At 59.9% G+C, this 14,351-nt stretch overlaps 2 protein-coding genes and 1 non-coding gene across 5 annotated transcripts; 1 reads left to right on the plus strand and 2 right to left on the minus strand.

The window, feature by feature from the left end:
- Positions 1-822: 822 nt before the first annotated feature.
- BRMS1 (BRMS1 transcriptional repressor and anoikis regulator) lies at positions 823-10,079 on the minus strand. 2 transcript variants are annotated; one of them, XM_036763758.1, is made up of 10 exons: positions 10,011-10,079; positions 5,777-5,935; positions 5,595-5,685; positions 5,225-5,352; positions 5,021-5,100; positions 4,847-4,943; positions 4,673-4,765; positions 3,567-3,631; positions 1,690-1,729; positions 823-1,288 (listed from the first exon to the last, which is right to left on the minus strand). In XM_036763758.1, exons 2-10 carry the CDS (start codon positions 5,928-5,930, stop codon positions 1,200-1,202), a joined length of 837 nt encoding a protein of 278 aa, XP_036619653.1. In that variant the 5' UTR covers positions 5,931-5,935; positions 10,011-10,079; the 3' UTR covers positions 823-1,199. The 2 variants fall into 2 exon arrangements, with proteins under 2 accessions (XP_036619653.1, XP_036619654.1); XM_036763759.1 differs by lacking the exon at positions 4,673-4,765 and having other exon boundaries at positions 3,567-3,642.
- Positions 10,080-10,737: 658 nt separating this feature from the next.
- B4GAT1 (beta-1,4-glucuronyltransferase 1) lies at positions 10,738-12,846 on the minus strand. 2 transcript variants are annotated; one of them, XR_005010625.1, is made up of 3 exons: positions 11,722-12,846; positions 11,233-11,591; positions 10,738-10,797 (listed from the first exon to the last, which is right to left on the minus strand). XR_005010625.1 is itself a non-coding variant. In XM_036762494.1 (2 exons), the coding sequence occupies exons 1-2, from the start codon at positions 12,844-12,846 to the stop codon at positions 11,400-11,402; spliced, it is 1,317 nt and encodes a 438-aa protein (XP_036618389.1). In that variant the 3' UTR covers positions 10,738-11,399. The 2 variants fall into 2 exon arrangements, 1 of the variants encoding a protein (XP_036618389.1); XM_036762494.1 differs by having other exon boundaries at positions 10,738-11,591.
- Positions 12,847-13,880: 1,034 nt separating this feature from the next.
- On the plus strand, positions 13,881-13,962 carry TRNAS-GCU. Its single transcript has one exon. It is a non-coding gene; the product is annotated as a tRNA-Ser (tRNA).
- The last annotated feature ends 389 nt before the right edge of the window (positions 13,963-14,351 follow it).

A 14,351-nucleotide genomic window follows, 5' to 3' on the forward strand; every position in this document is an offset into this window, starting at 1 on the left:
AGGAGTAGGGCTCAGATCCCACCTTTTGTTGGGGGGAAGGGTTCAGAACAAGTATTAAGCGCCTACTGCGTGCCAGGTGCTGTGCTAAGCGCTTTACAAATATCCCTTGTGAGACAGGTGCTATTCTTCCTATTTCACAGTTGAAGAAACTGAGGCAGACCGAAGTTAAATGACTTTCCCCGGGTCACACAGTCAGTGACCATCTGAGGGCATATTTGGACTCGGATATTGACTGGAGGCCCAGTACTTTGTCACTGGGCCGCCTTTCTGTGGCCCTCAGTGTGAGCCTGGGGTATTGTCTTTTCTTCATCTGGATGGAGCTGGCAGGTCCTAGGAGCAGGGGGCTCCTTTAATCTGTGATGAATCCTGAGGGAGAAGGAGCAGGAGACACCTAGGATGAGATGAGGTTCCATCCTGTCCTCCTCTGTCAGGAGCCTGTCTGACCCTCTAAGGTCAATCAGGGATCTGCTCCTCATCCATTTTACTAATGGGAAGCCTGATGTCCAGAGTCCCTGGTTTGTCTGGGCTCACGTAGGCCTAAGTAGCCAAGAGCTGGGATTCTAGCCGGCTCCTCAGAGTGCCAGCTGGCAGACAGAGGTCATGCCCATTGCCGACAGCTCAGGACACCAGATTAGTACCACCATTCCCCAGCCCACGGGCATCAGGGTCTTGAGAGGCCTTTCTGGATCTTGCTACCAGCAGGGGATGTCCTTCCAGGAGGAGGTGGGCCTTCCTGCCCCTGCCAAAGTGGGAAGCCTCATTAGGGCCTCCCAGCCGAGATGGTAGAGGGTGGGGGACAGGTACACAAGAAGCAGTGCACAGTTGTTTTAATTATTAAATTTTAATTATGTTACCATGATTCTAATCCCCAGGACCCTAGGAAAACTTGGGTTCCTTCGTTCTCAATCCAAAAATATGTCATTTAAGGGACAGCAGAGATTCAGCTGGCCCCGGGCCCCTACCCCTAGCAGCCTCAGGTCAACAGGACGGCTTCCAGTGACCCCTGGGCTGGGGTAGCAAAGGCTGGCTGTCACTGGGCCATTCTAAGAGTCTACTGGCTCTGGGAGAAAGTGACAGGGGACCCAATAGTCCCCGATGTTTGGGGACTGGTTTCAGCTCTGCATCTGGAGCCTGGTAGCAACCCAGCTGTCAAGAGGCCAGACGGTGGAGGAAAGGCTGGTGGAGGCCAGGCCATGGGGTCATCTGGTGGCTGGTGAGCCCAGGAGCCGGTCTAGGAGCCCCAGGTGTCCAGTCAGGCCATGGCTGCAGCTTGTCTGACCTTCAGGGGCTAGAAGACATGAAATCGGCTGTGGGCATCCCACCTGGGTGAGAGGGTGGATGCCCCAGGCCAAGAAGGTGGGCCTTCTGCAGGACAGAGAGGCAGCTCAGCCCTGGGGGCATGTGTAGGTGGGCCCAGCAGGGCTGTGCAGATGCCCCAGGCAGGAGGGCCAGCAGCCTCAAATAGAGCCTTCAGGGCAACCCCAATCTGAGGACCAAAGGAGCCCAAGGTGGCACATGCAAGGTTGGATGGCTTGGTGGCCAACCAGGGTCACGGCTAGAGACCCAACAAACCCCCTTCCTCTCTTCCCCTGACATTTTCAGTAGGACCCCAGCCCACCTCCAGTTCCCACCCCCTACCCCCGTGAAGAGGGGGATGGGTAGCCCTGCAGAGGCCATTTCTGCCCTTACCCTCAGGTTTCCTCTTCTGTGGGGACACAGCCACCTTAGCCTGGGGGAGAGAAGAAAAAGTGCCCTGCTCCCAGGCTGTCTCCAAGCAAGCACACTTCCTCCTCTTCCCCCTCATCTCTGATCCTTCCTGGGCTGGGGATTATGGGACTTGAGGCCAGCTAGGCAGGCTGCTACCACATTTTACAAATAAGAGTTGAGTGCTGGGCCCAGGAAGCAAACTTGAGAGCTGAAATTTGAACCCAGGGCCTTGGACTCCTACCCCAATGGCTTTCTAAAGAGGGGCTCCTAGGTAGGACAGGGGAAGCAGAGGTCCCGCCAAGGGCTCCCCTTCACCCTTGGGGCAGAAGGGTGCAACCCCTTCAAGGACTCCACATCTCTGACACAGACGGTCACACCCTTGACCTCCTCATTGGCCACGAGTCTGTCTTCCTTCTGCCTCATCACCAGGTCCCTCTCCCCCTTGGTTCTTTCTTGGGCTGTCATCCCTACACTGGCTTTTTCCTCCCCCCTCCCTATCTTGACCCTTCGGTCAGTCCTGCTTCACACCCCACTGAGTATGGCAGATTGCACCTTCCCAGGCCCTCCTACTATCTGCAGCCGCCAGTGGACATCATAAAATGGAGCCACCTGGGGCCGCCACCAGTGATGTCATCTCCAGCAGCCCCTCCCTCCTCCACGGGCTCTACCACACATCATGGCAGCTCCCTCAAACCCATCCATTCCAGCCTTTCAGGGGTCTTGCATCAAGCTCAGACGCTACTGGAACCATGGAGGCCACTGATGAGAGCTCCCTCCTCCCCAGTAGACCGATCTTCGGTTCCCATGGATCCAGTGGTCACCTCCATGCAGCTGATTCTCGGGTTTCTCCAGCCCTAGCCAAGCTGAGCCCCACCCTCACATGGAGAGTACCCTCTCCACACCCCTTCCATTCCATTCACTCAACAGACCCCCTTCGCTGGGTCCTCTCGATTCTACCTCCTCAAACATTTCCAGAATCCTCGCCCTTCTCTCCCCTGACACAGCTCCCGGCCTGGCACAGACCCGCATCCCCTCACCCCTGCACTATTGCAATGGCTACTGGGAGGCCTTCCTGCCTCAGGTCTCCCCCCACTCCAGTCATCTTCCTAAAGCACAGGTCTGACCATGTCACCTCCCCCACTAAACTCCAGCAGGTCCCTATCAGTAGCAGAAGCACCTACAGAACACTCCAAGCCCCCTCCCACCTTTCCTGTCTTGACTCCGGCCTCCTGGTTATCCATCTCCCCATTCTGGGTGTTTTCACTGGCTGTCCCCCCACTCCCACTGGGATGCTCCCTCTCCAGCTCTGCTTCCTGGCTCCCCTCTAGTCTCTGCACAAGCCCTATGGGAAGTCTCTCTGGTCCTCCTTAGCTCGAGGGCCTTTCTTCTCTGATCACCCCCATTTATCTCCCACTAGACCAGGAGCTGGGGAGGGCAGGGACCCCAGTGCTTTGCATGGTGCCTGGCACCCAGGTGGCACCGAATGTGTATCTGTGAATGACAACAGCCACCAGGCTATCGGTGGCAAAGTCCTGACTCTGAGGCCAGCCCTGCTTCCTCAATCCCCAAAACACTCCAGCCAATGCACATAGATCCTCTTCCCAAAGGACACCTGGACTCTGCCCTGGAACCGGGTACCTTATCTGGCTCAGATCTAGGCCTTGCTTCCTGGCTGCTGCCACTCCCTGATCCCTCCCCAGGGGCAGGGATTGTGCCCGGCCCTTGGAAGACTGTGTCACAGATGGCCTCTCCTAAGAAAGCCCTAAGGGAGCACAAGTGCCATTGGAAAGGTGCCAGATGAGAGAAGTCAATGCTGCGGTCATCTACTCTACCCCTGGCCACCCTCCTCATCAGCCTACCTTCTTAATGGCCGTCCAGTCCTCCAGAATGTCCATATCCTCCAGCATGTAGACAATATAAGGACCTGGAAAGGGGCTGGGTCAAGGAAACCAGAAGCCAGGTCTAACCACCTACACTGGCACTGCCCTTCCCCTCGCCATGCTCCATGCCATCTGGATTATCATCACTTGTGTATGGAGCCCACCCCCACCCCACCCCCCAAGCCAGTCAGGGCCACATCCCTGGCCTCTAAGCTGATCCTACCCTGGACCTAGGGCTTCTAAACTCCTCCCTGCCCACAGGGCTCCAAGGCATCCTCCCATGGCCTGGAGCTGACCAGGCAGTCCCAGCTCAGGAAGTGCCAGTGACTCCAGATTACACTGAGAACCACGTACAACTGCTCCATCTGCTTGGCATTTAAAGGGGCCCTGCCAGTATGGAAGCCTGTGTCTCCAGCCTCCTCCCATGCCACCAACGGAAGTCCTGCTCCTTCCAAGGCCCTGGGGCCATGTCCCTTTCTGATTCCAACATCCTCATGGGGGCTTTTTTCCGGACTTAAAGCTCCCCAGAGGCAAAGACAATTTGGACCTGCAGTCCGGGCACACAATGGGTGCCCCGTGTGTGCTTGGTGAATCACTTGTCTCCTCTCCAGTGCTCTGATGTCACATGGCACATCCCCCACAACCGCTCTAAGGCAGGTGTACAGTTTTTTGGTCCAGGCCTATGATTCCTTTGAGGAAGGATGCTGATACAGCCCAGGATGGCCTTGGGCCTAAAGCAGTGACTGACTTGCCCAGGGTGGGACAGCCAGGATGTGTCAGAGACAGGCCCTGAACAGGTCCTACAGAATGCAAGACTCCAGGTGGCCCCAATCCCCTGAGCCCCACACTGCCTCTGCTGAGGCTGTGTAGATGACCCAGGTTTGAGCTCGGCCTCTGTCCTTTGGGCCCAGCCTTTTCTGACCCACACACAGCAAGAGGCCCCTAAGATTCCTTCCAGGTGTGGGCCCTGCCCTCCCTGCAGACACCCCTCCAGGGTGGCACAGTCGCCTCCCTGCCTCTCTGGGGTCTCCGCCGCTGGGGTGGAGCCCGCAGCTAGCCCCAGGGCCCCTCTAGTGTAAGGATACCAGAGACCAGTGGTGCCTTCTTCCGCTTGCCCGACTGCAGGGCCTCCCAAGATCTCGAGCTCCCCTTCGGGTGCACCTTGTCATCCCACCATTCTGTGCCAGAGAGGCAGGGTCAGCAGCCCCCCTCCCCAGGCCGGCATGCCCCTCCCCCCAGCCACCCCCTCCCTGCCTCACCAGAGTTGATGTCCATGCTCTGGCGGTCCTCCTCCAGCCGCTGAATCCGCTCTTGGAGCTCCCCCTGGAGGGCATCATACAGCAGCAGCCGCTCGCTCTGAAAAGGAGGACGACGGTTGGGCTTGGGGGGCAGCGCCCCTGCCTCCAGGCTGGCTCAACCCCCTTCCCACTCACCTCCAGGTGCTGCCGGGCTCCCTGAAGTTCACACTCATACTTGTTCCTGATCACATCTAGACAGAAACCCTTGTAGATGCCTGGGAAAGAGAAAGAGTAGGCCTTGCGGGGGTGGGGAGGGGAGTGGGTAGGACCCAAAGAAGTGGGCGGTGGGGACAGGATGAAAGGAACAGTTCCCTGGGGACCCAGGGGCAGGCCACTCACCTGCCACCTGAATTCGAATCTTGAGACTCTGCTGCAGCCCCCCAAGGGGCTCGGTGTACTCAGGGGCACGCTCGGCCCCAACCTCCTCGAGCCGGAAACGCACCTGGCTCAACCGTTCCTTGAACAGCCTGAGTGACAAGAGTCAGAATGCCATCCACCTCTACCATCTCATTTGACAGGGGGAGAAACTGAGGCCCAAGGTCCCCTATAAAGTTAGTGGCAGGGTCAGAACTCAGACCCATGTCTCCCAACCCTGCTTATCTTGCCAGGGCAAGGTTCCACTAGCATAGTGGCCAGCCTCGGGGGTCAGCTCAGCTCCAAGAATGCCAGGCTTTGAAAGGGGAGCAGGGAGACAGCTCCCCAAACTCACTTCTCCTTGAGTTCCGAGAACTGCTTCTCCAGGTCAGACATCTCATCGAGGCACTCGACCCGGCGACGCTCACAGTCCTCATCGTCCATTTCTGTGGGATAAAGGGCCAGTTGGTCCGCTTCAGCAGGAGAAGCACAGGGGTCACCCTGGGCGAGGTGGGGGTGGGGCTCTGGGGGGCTTACCTGAGCTCTCGCCGTCAGACTCCGTCTGGCTGGCACTCTGCTCGTCCTCACTGCCCTCCTCCTCCAGCCCGTTCATCTCTGGGGCAGAGTCCCCATCCCTGTCCCCGTCCGCCTCCATGGCCCTGGCTTCTTTGCCCAGGGGCTGGCTTGGCATGGTCCCTGAGAAGAGAGGGCATCTTTTAGGACCACTGGCAGCCACAGCACACTTTGCCAGCCGTAAAGCTGTACAAAACCATACGCTAAGATGAATTCAGCTCTGTAAATAACAAGGTTGGACAAGGTCACTGACGTCTCTTCTAGCCCCAAGTCTCACTCCTCCCAACTCTGAGGCCGGTGATGAGTTGACACCTCAGACACATGGCCCAAAAGGGGGCACAGCAGTGATGCTGCCACCTGAGAGAGGGTCAGGGTCTTGCCCAAGGCCACATGGTGGGCAAGGGCCAAAGGTCAGAAGGAAAGACTTCCTGACGGTGGGTGTCATTGCTAAGGCAAAGTAGCCAGGGAAGGGGGGGCCTCAGTTTCCTCAATCTGCATGGGTCGGGGAGCCCTGTCCAGCACGCCCCTGCCCGGCCTGGATGAGGTTCTGCAGGCTCAGCGTCAAAGCCTGGCTCTGCCATGTAACAGGGACTGCAGGGAGCATCAGGTAGAGGGCTGTACTTGGAATCTGGAAAAGCTGGGTTCAAATCCTGCCTCAGACACTCACAAGGCACTGCCCCCTTTGCCTTAGTTTCCTCTCCTGTGAAATGAGGGTTGGACTAAACAGCATCTCAGGCTCCTTCTGAGTGGAAATCTACATTCTTGTGACCTTGGGCTAATCACATCACCTCTGGTGGGTCTCAGTTTCCCCATCCAGCCTTTATTAGGGAAGTTCCAGGGTTACAGAGAAAATGCAGAAAGAGGTCCTGGCCTCAGGAGCTTACATTCCAATGCACATAAAGTCCTTTCCAGGTAAGGGGCTGGGGGTGGACAAAGGGGAGAGGCCGCTGAGGCCCCGAGAACCAGGGAAGGTGGGAGATGTGGGGGTGGGGGCAGCCAGCTGTGGCGAGGGCAAAGAGAGGAGAAGGAGCTCAGGGGATGAAGATGGGTGGGCAGGCCAGTCTGTGGCTGGACAAAGGTCAAAGAAATCTCCATCGGTCCTCCAGGTGGGAGGGGCCCAGGGCCTGGACCAGGGTGGCGGCAGCGCAGGGGAAGAGAACCAGCTGGATGTGTGGTCCCCCAGCCAGGATGGGAGGCTCAGGCTGGGCAACCGGCTCTCTACCCTGAGTCCTGTCCTGAGAGAAGGTGAGCTCAGCCTGGGAGCCACCTAATCTCTGCTCTTCCCAGACCCCAGGCTGAGCCACACTGCAGAGAAAGACAGAAACAAGCTGGATTGTAAAGCAGATGCCATTCGAAAAGTCCCAGGGCCTTACCAAAAACACAGAAAGGCCAAGGGGGTCTTGGCCATCCTTCTCTGAAAGAGAAATCCAAGACCCAGGCTCCCCCATCTAAGCAGCCGGGGCCTAGCTTCCCAGGGGGCTCCGGGGCCCACACAATCCAGGCAGATTCCATGCAGATGAGTTACAGGAAGCCACCTTCCGCAGAAGGCCTTTCTAGACCAGAAAGGAGCTCTTCGGTGCCCTTAAAGGTTAATAGAAAACAGTACCCTTGCCAGAGCACTGGAGCAGGCACCAGCTGCTGCCAGGGGCTGTGCAAATACTTTGCAAACATGTCATTCCATCTTCACAACAACCCCGGGAAGCAGGTACCCACTTTACAGCTCAGGAAACTGAGACAGACAAAAGTGACTTACCCAGGGTCACAGCACACACAGCAAGTAAGTGTCTGAGGCTGGATCTGAACTTGGGTCTTCCTGATTAATGCTCTCCTCAGCAGGAGGCTGACTGCCTACTCCCAGCCTCCTATTTTAAAGGGGGCTTTCCTCAGGAGGGGGAACAAGGAGCTGGTTGTTCTTTAGTTCTCAAGAGCTGGCCAAAGTCACCTGCTGTTTCCTCGGCTTACTTGACTTGTGTCAAGTACCAGCAGCTAGGATAGGACTCATGGCCTGGAGTCCTGTGTGACCCTGGGCAGGTCACTTTACCCTGTGTGCCTCAGTTTCCTCATCTGGAAAATGGCTAACCCCTCTAGTATCTTTGCCAAGAACCACCCCCCCCACCCCGGTCCCAGGGAGCTGGGCAGGACTGAACAACAGTAAACACAAAAGTCCTGAGCTGCTGCCGGGCAGAATCCTCACTCAGGTCCTCCATGGGAGGCCTGGTCTTGTCTGGAAAATTCAGAGTATGCTGGACAATGATGAAAAGGCCTGGCTCCATCTTTAATAGTCAGCAGGGCCGTGGCCACCTCCAGTGTCTGGAGCCTCAGTTTCCCTGGAGCACTTCTGCTCAGTAAGCTAAGCCCGGGGAAGGTCCACAGAGCACCTGTGTTGGCAGGTCCAGAACCTGAGAAGTGGGAGGGAGCTGGCAGCCTCCAGGCCAGCCAACCCTGAAGGAATTCCCACTACAACCACCTGACGAGTGGCCAGCTATCTTGTGAAGCCCTCCCCGCCCGGCAGCCCGTTTACCGCCAGCCTCAACGGGTCTCACCACTCCTGGCTTTGCCCTCTCGGGCCAAGAGGAACAAGAACGAGGCTGATCTGGCCCAGTCTTCTCCAGGCCACAATCTCTGGGAAATCTCATGCTGCAAGGCAGAATCTGCCTGGTCCTCATGGCCCCTTGGACTGGAGGGCAGGGCCGTGGGCTCCAGGGCCCTTATCTGAAGGGGGTGGGGGAGGGCTTTTCTCCCATTTTCTACCAGCTACATTTTGGACTTTGGAACTTCTCATCAGGCCCTTACAAGCTCCCCTCTCCCCCTTTAGACTGTAAGCTGTCTGTATTGCTAGTCCCACCGCTTAGCACAGTGCCTGGCACACAATAGGAATTTATTAGCTGACCCAACTGTCCTTTATGAGATATGGACCCAAGGCTCTTGACCATCCTGGCTCCCCACCTCAGGACACTCTCCACCTTCTTTATCCTTTGTAAATAGTGGCCCAGCCCCAGAACTGAACACCATCCTGCAGAGCAGGGGGTAGAGGAGGTCTACCTGAGATCTAGCTTAACTGGGAGAGAAGCCAGGGGGTGGTCACCTCCTCCTGGAGGCTGGGCCTCTTTAAATGACTTTTCGGGCCACTGACTTATCTTGAGTTCTTCCATTTCACCAAGCCCCCAGATCTTTTTTGGAACAACTGCTGTCCATCCATAGTTCCCTGACCTACTTGGGGGTGATTTTTTGGACCCAAGCATGTGACTTTCCATTCATTCCTACTGAATGTAATCTTATTAAATTCAGCCCAATGCTGGATCCTAGCTTTGGCATCCTCTATGTTAGCTATCCTTCTCAGCGTGATCATCCCCAAATCTGAAGGACAAACATCATATGCACTGTATTACTTATGTAAGTAACTGATAAAAACAGGAAGCAACATTGGACCAGATCCCTAGAGTCCCCCACTGGACAGCCCCCGACACAAGGACAGGGAATCACTTTTGGTCATTAGCTCCAGCCACTTCTGGATGCTTCAGATAGACGTGTCTTCTCTTTCCAAGAATCGTAGGTGGGAGACACTTTGCTAAAATCTAGCCAAATTCTTCAGGCCTGGGTCAACAGTTAAGCCTCTGCTCAGACGGCTCATTGCTCACCCAGCTGCCCTCCTCGGGGTCATCTCTGCTTCTTCCCCCCCGGCCCGGGGACCCCGCCCCCAACCATATACACCCCTCTGATTTCGGGGTGCAACAGCAAGACTCCATTTCCGGAGGGGGCCCGCTCAGCCTGCTGCCCTGCCCTGGGCCCCCTCCCCTTTTTAGCCTCCTAGAGTCAGCAGATCTTAAGCCCCCGGAGGGCAGGGCCGGCGCTTAATCAACTCAGGGAATTAACCCTAGCCCGGAGTAATCCCGACGTCCAGCGCGGAGCGGGGCGCGGGCGGGGAGCGTCCGAAGCCTCCAGGCCGTCCGGGGTGCCCCCAGCACGGAGCCAACGTGGGACGGCAGCCTCAGGCGCAGCCGGGGAGGACCGTTTAACAGAGGACACTGAGGCTCAGAGAGGCCCAGGGGATCCCCCCCCGCGCCGGGTGCCCAGGGATTCATGACCACGCTCCCCCCGCCCAGAGCAATGGTCCGGTCCGAGCCCATGGAACCCGTCCGGGCGGACGCTACCACCACTCGCGCCGCGGGGAGGGGCGGGGGGCGCGGCCGGGACGAACCTTTCGCTGGGGGTCCCGGATCCAGACGGCTGCTCCGGGGCGGGGGCGGGGGGGGGCGGCCGGTGCCGGGGGACGCGACAGACGCAGCCGGCAGCCGGCCGTGTCCCGGAAGTCCCGCTCCGGGCCCCACCCCCAGGGTGGGACCGAGCACACCGGACTCCGCCCCCGAGGAGCGAGCGGGAACCCACAGTTTGTAGGTCATCAAAGAGCGCCGAGCCGCGAGGGACTCTGGGACGCTGCCGGCGCGCCACGTTTCCATAGCAACCGGGAACGCTCCCCTGGCCTTTCAACTTGCAAGTGGTGCAGGACCGTGGGAATTTTCCTCTTCCTTAGTGCGCTCTGGGACTGCAGCCCCAGGGCCCGTCCAGGCCCGAACCTCCGAGCCCTGGGCAAACGGGCTAGAGCAGCTGCCACTCCCACCGCCCTCTAAGGCTATTACTGGCTTTGTACGGACGGGGAAACCAAGGTTCCTAGGGGGGAAGGGACGCAATAAAGAAACATATCCACAGTTACATAGGACTTTAGCGTTTGTACCGCACCTTATGAAGTCAGTCTCTTTTGGGTCTCACAACAACCCGGGAAGATAAAACACTACACGCATAATTATTACTGCCATTTAACAGACGAGGAAACTGAGGCCCCAAAGTGGTCTGCTCAGACCCTGGGTCTGTCATGACTTCAAATGTTCACGCTGATGCCGGAAGGGAACACCACCGAGACACGCCGGTCCACGGGAACACTGGTTTATTGGCATATTGTATCCAAGTCAACGTTCCTGGCTCCGCACCTATTTGGGATGGGGGTTTCCTCTCACCAAGGGAGCTCTCTCCCCACCCGTCCTGATTCCCAGGGCTGTGCCAGTCACAGACAACAAAGCTTAGAACTGGCACTCTCTCCTAGTCCAATTCTCTCCTTTTACAGACATGTAAAGTGAGACTCGGGGGTCACACAGCAAGTCCGAGGTAGGGCTGGGGCTGGCGTCCAGGACTCCCAACCTCCCTCTTTCCCTTAAACTATCAGATTCAGAGGTGAAAGGGACCTTAGTCCTCTGGCCCAAGGATAAGCGGTGGAGACAAAGGGCAGGGACTTAGGGATATGCAGAATGAGAAGGACTTTTGGCAACTATCTCTGAACCACGATTCAAGCTTCCTGATTTCTTCCCCCAAAGTTCCCACTCCCTTTCCAAATCCCTTCCTGTCCCCCACCCCCCATGGAATCTTACCTCTTGGCTTTGTCACATCAGTGCTCATCACCCACCTAAAAAAGGCCCACCCCCAGGGTGAAGGACTGGGTTAGCCCCTCTTGCCTCCCACAGGCTTGAGGGGGGAACCTGAAGAGCCAAAGGCCCCAGCCCTGCCTTTGGAGGCTGCTCCTAGGTGGGTCAGCAGCTCAGCATCTCCTGGGAGAGTCTGGGTACTTCGTCTTCAACTCCTGTTTGAACTGGCGGAAGAGGATTTTGTTCCGTTGATTCTCTGCCTCCTTCTGGGGGTGGAAATCCCCTGGCATCTTGAAGCCCTTGTGGACCAGGAAGGCATCATTCAGCACCTCAAACTCATAGCCTGCCACGTGGAGCTCACAGGCCTGCAAGGGAAGGGGGGAGGGCAAAAGGTTAAACTGGTGGTGGTTACCCTCCTGACACCCCGCTTCAGCTCTTACCAGACACCTTCCTTCAGCCCCTTCCCTCCCACTCCAGGGAGAGAGGGACCGGCACCTGGCTGATGCGGTTGAAGCCATACTGCCGAAACCTCTCATCGTAGGAGGGCACACCGCCTCCGGCTACATAGAAGGGCTCCCAGGGGTCCTGCCAGGTCACCCGGTAGGCAGGGCGCAGGGGTCCCCCTGGGGGCAGGGTGAGCCATCGAGAGTAGTTGGTGGGGGCTTGGCATCGGGGACACAGTTCAGCATAGAATGGGCGCACATGTCCCATCTTAAGGAAACGCATCAGCTCGATCTTGGTTCGGGGGACCCGGACCCCCTGGCGGATCTCGAAGGCCGGCACTACTAGCGCCCGGCCCGCCCTGCCCTCGCCCAGGGCCAGCAGCTCCAGGAGGCCGGTCCAAAGCCCCTCGCTGGGCACCATGTCCACGTCCACGACGAGGGCGTGGCCGGCGCCCTCTCGGGCCACGTTTCGAAGCAGGTTGTTGGGGTAGGAGACGTTGGTGGCCAGCGCGTAGTTGCGGCCCGAGCGGCTTCGGGCACCCAGGCTCGTGAACACGTCGGTGCAGCTGCTGATGCGCGCGAACTCGCCCGGCTCGCGGGGGTCTGGCACTGCGGCTTCGGTGCGTGCCGGGCACACCAGATGCATGGTGAGCCGGTCGCGCACGGCCTGCGTGCAGAGCGCGCCCAGCGCGTAGGTCAGCACCGTGGCCAGCTGCGCCTCGTCCGGCCGCGCCGCGAACACGGCCACGGCCAGGGGTCCGGCCCAGCGCTCCAGCAGCGTGCCCACGTGGCCCAGGTTGCTAAGGCTGGCGTGGGTGGCCAGCAGCAGGGCGTCGCGCGGCCGGCGCGAGGGGTCCCCCAGCACGTGCCGGTACACGCGGTAGTCGCCGCTGGCGTCCAGGGCGCCCCCGGCCGCCAGCACGGCCCGCAGCTGCTCCTTGGCGCTCTCGGCGGCGCGGCGCTGCAGGCTGGCGCCCAGGGCCGCCCCGCCTGGGAAGAGCTGCCCGTAGCGGCGCCGCTGCTCGCGCCCGTGCAGCCCGGCCAGCAGCGACAGGTAGACGAACTGCAGCAGCGCCACGGCCAGCAGCGCGGCCAGCGCCAGCTTGTAGGCCGAGCAGCGGCCCGCCGCGTGCCCGCCGCCCGCCGCCGCCGCCGCCACCGCCAGCGGGTTGGGCATCGCGCGCCGCCCGGCCCCGGAGGGGGAGGGGAGGAGGCGAGGAGCCGAGCGAGGAGGCCGAGCCGGGCCGAGCGGAGCGCGGCGCGGACGCTGCTGCTGCCGCCGCCCCCGCCGCCGTCCCCGCTACTGCAGCTGCGGCCGGTGGGGCACTGCGGAGCCGGCTGGGAGCGCGCGCTCGCCCTCTGCCCAGCGGGAGGACGCACTGCAGCCGCCCGCCCCCCGCGGCGAGCCGGGCTGCTGCGGCTTCGGCTGCGGCTGCTCCGGCCCACGTGCGCTTAGGTCTAGATGTGCGGGGGGGGGGGGGGGGGGGCGGTGCATATGATGCCCTGGTTCTCAGAGAAACGAGGGGGAGGGGCGCCGCTGCCGGCTTTGCAAATCCGACATTTCTGGAGGGCAATAAGGCACCTCGTGGCGGGCCGGAAAGCGCGCCCTGTGCCTTGCGCCCTGGCAACAAGAAAGGAGGGAGGGAGCGGCCGCTGTCTCTGGGAGTTCTGAGGGAGGGGAAGCTTGCAGCTCCCGGTGAGCACCTCCGGCAGCGTGCTGTCCCCGGCTGCCCTGGGAATGCCATCTGCAAGCCCACTTTGCGGGGGCAATGTCCACCCCGCTAGGGAGGGAGGGCACAGCGCGCGCGATGCTGGAGTCGCAAACAAATGTGACCGTGGAAGGACACCCCGACACCTGCACCCCAGTCTGCAGATCCTCCCCCCTCGTTTGCGCCCCCGCTGCAATCTTTCCGTGGGAGGAGGGGACGTGCCCGCAGCGGTCCACAGAGGCCCGCGGCGGGCGGGACGTTCCCCGGTCACCCGCTGGCCAGCGTGGGGCAGGAAGCGAGGTGGCGAGCTCCTCCCGGAGGCCCCTCTCCCGCCGTCCTCGCATTCAAAATCGCCCGCTCGGCCGGGACAGGAGCTCGGGCGCTGCCCTCCCGCCGTGCGGGGTCCGGGAAGCCGGGGCATGAAGAAGATGAGGCTGCCGCAGTGCGCGCCGCCGCCGGGCGCAGGGACAAGGGGCTGCGCAGAATAACAAGCCCACGGCGGGACGAGGTGGCCGAGTGGTTAAGGCGATGGACTGCTAATCCATTGTGCTCTGCACGCGTGGGTTCGAATCCCATCCTCGTCGCTCACCTTTTCCGCCCGCCCCGCACTCATTTTTCTGCCCGGGTCCCTTGGAAGCCCATCGCGCGGCAGGAGTTTTGGGGAAAGGAGCGAGGGTCCCTACCAGTGCCTACTCCCCGCCGTCCCTCCCCTACCCGGGCGGGACCGACCCCACCTCCTCTTTTGGTCCCTGTTTGACCTGAGCCCAGAGAAAGGGTCCGAGGGAGGGCAGCAAGTGAGTGTCCGGTACTTGTTAGTCTCTGTCTACCTCGAGGTCCTTCCGTCCTTGGCCCCGGAGCCCCAAGCCCCCAAGGTCAGCAGGAAGATCTTGGCCTGGAGGGTTGAGGTTGGCTTCCGATTTAGCAAACACCGATGGGCACTGAGTGGGCAGAGCCCTGGGACGGGCATGGGGGG

The sequence above is a fragment of the Trichosurus vulpecula genome, chromosome 6 (genome assembly GCF_011100635.1).
Source record: "Trichosurus vulpecula isolate mTriVul1 chromosome 6, mTriVul1.pri, whole genome shotgun sequence".
NCBI classification, from domain to species: Eukaryota; Metazoa; Chordata; class Mammalia; order Diprotodontia; family Phalangeridae; genus Trichosurus; species Trichosurus vulpecula.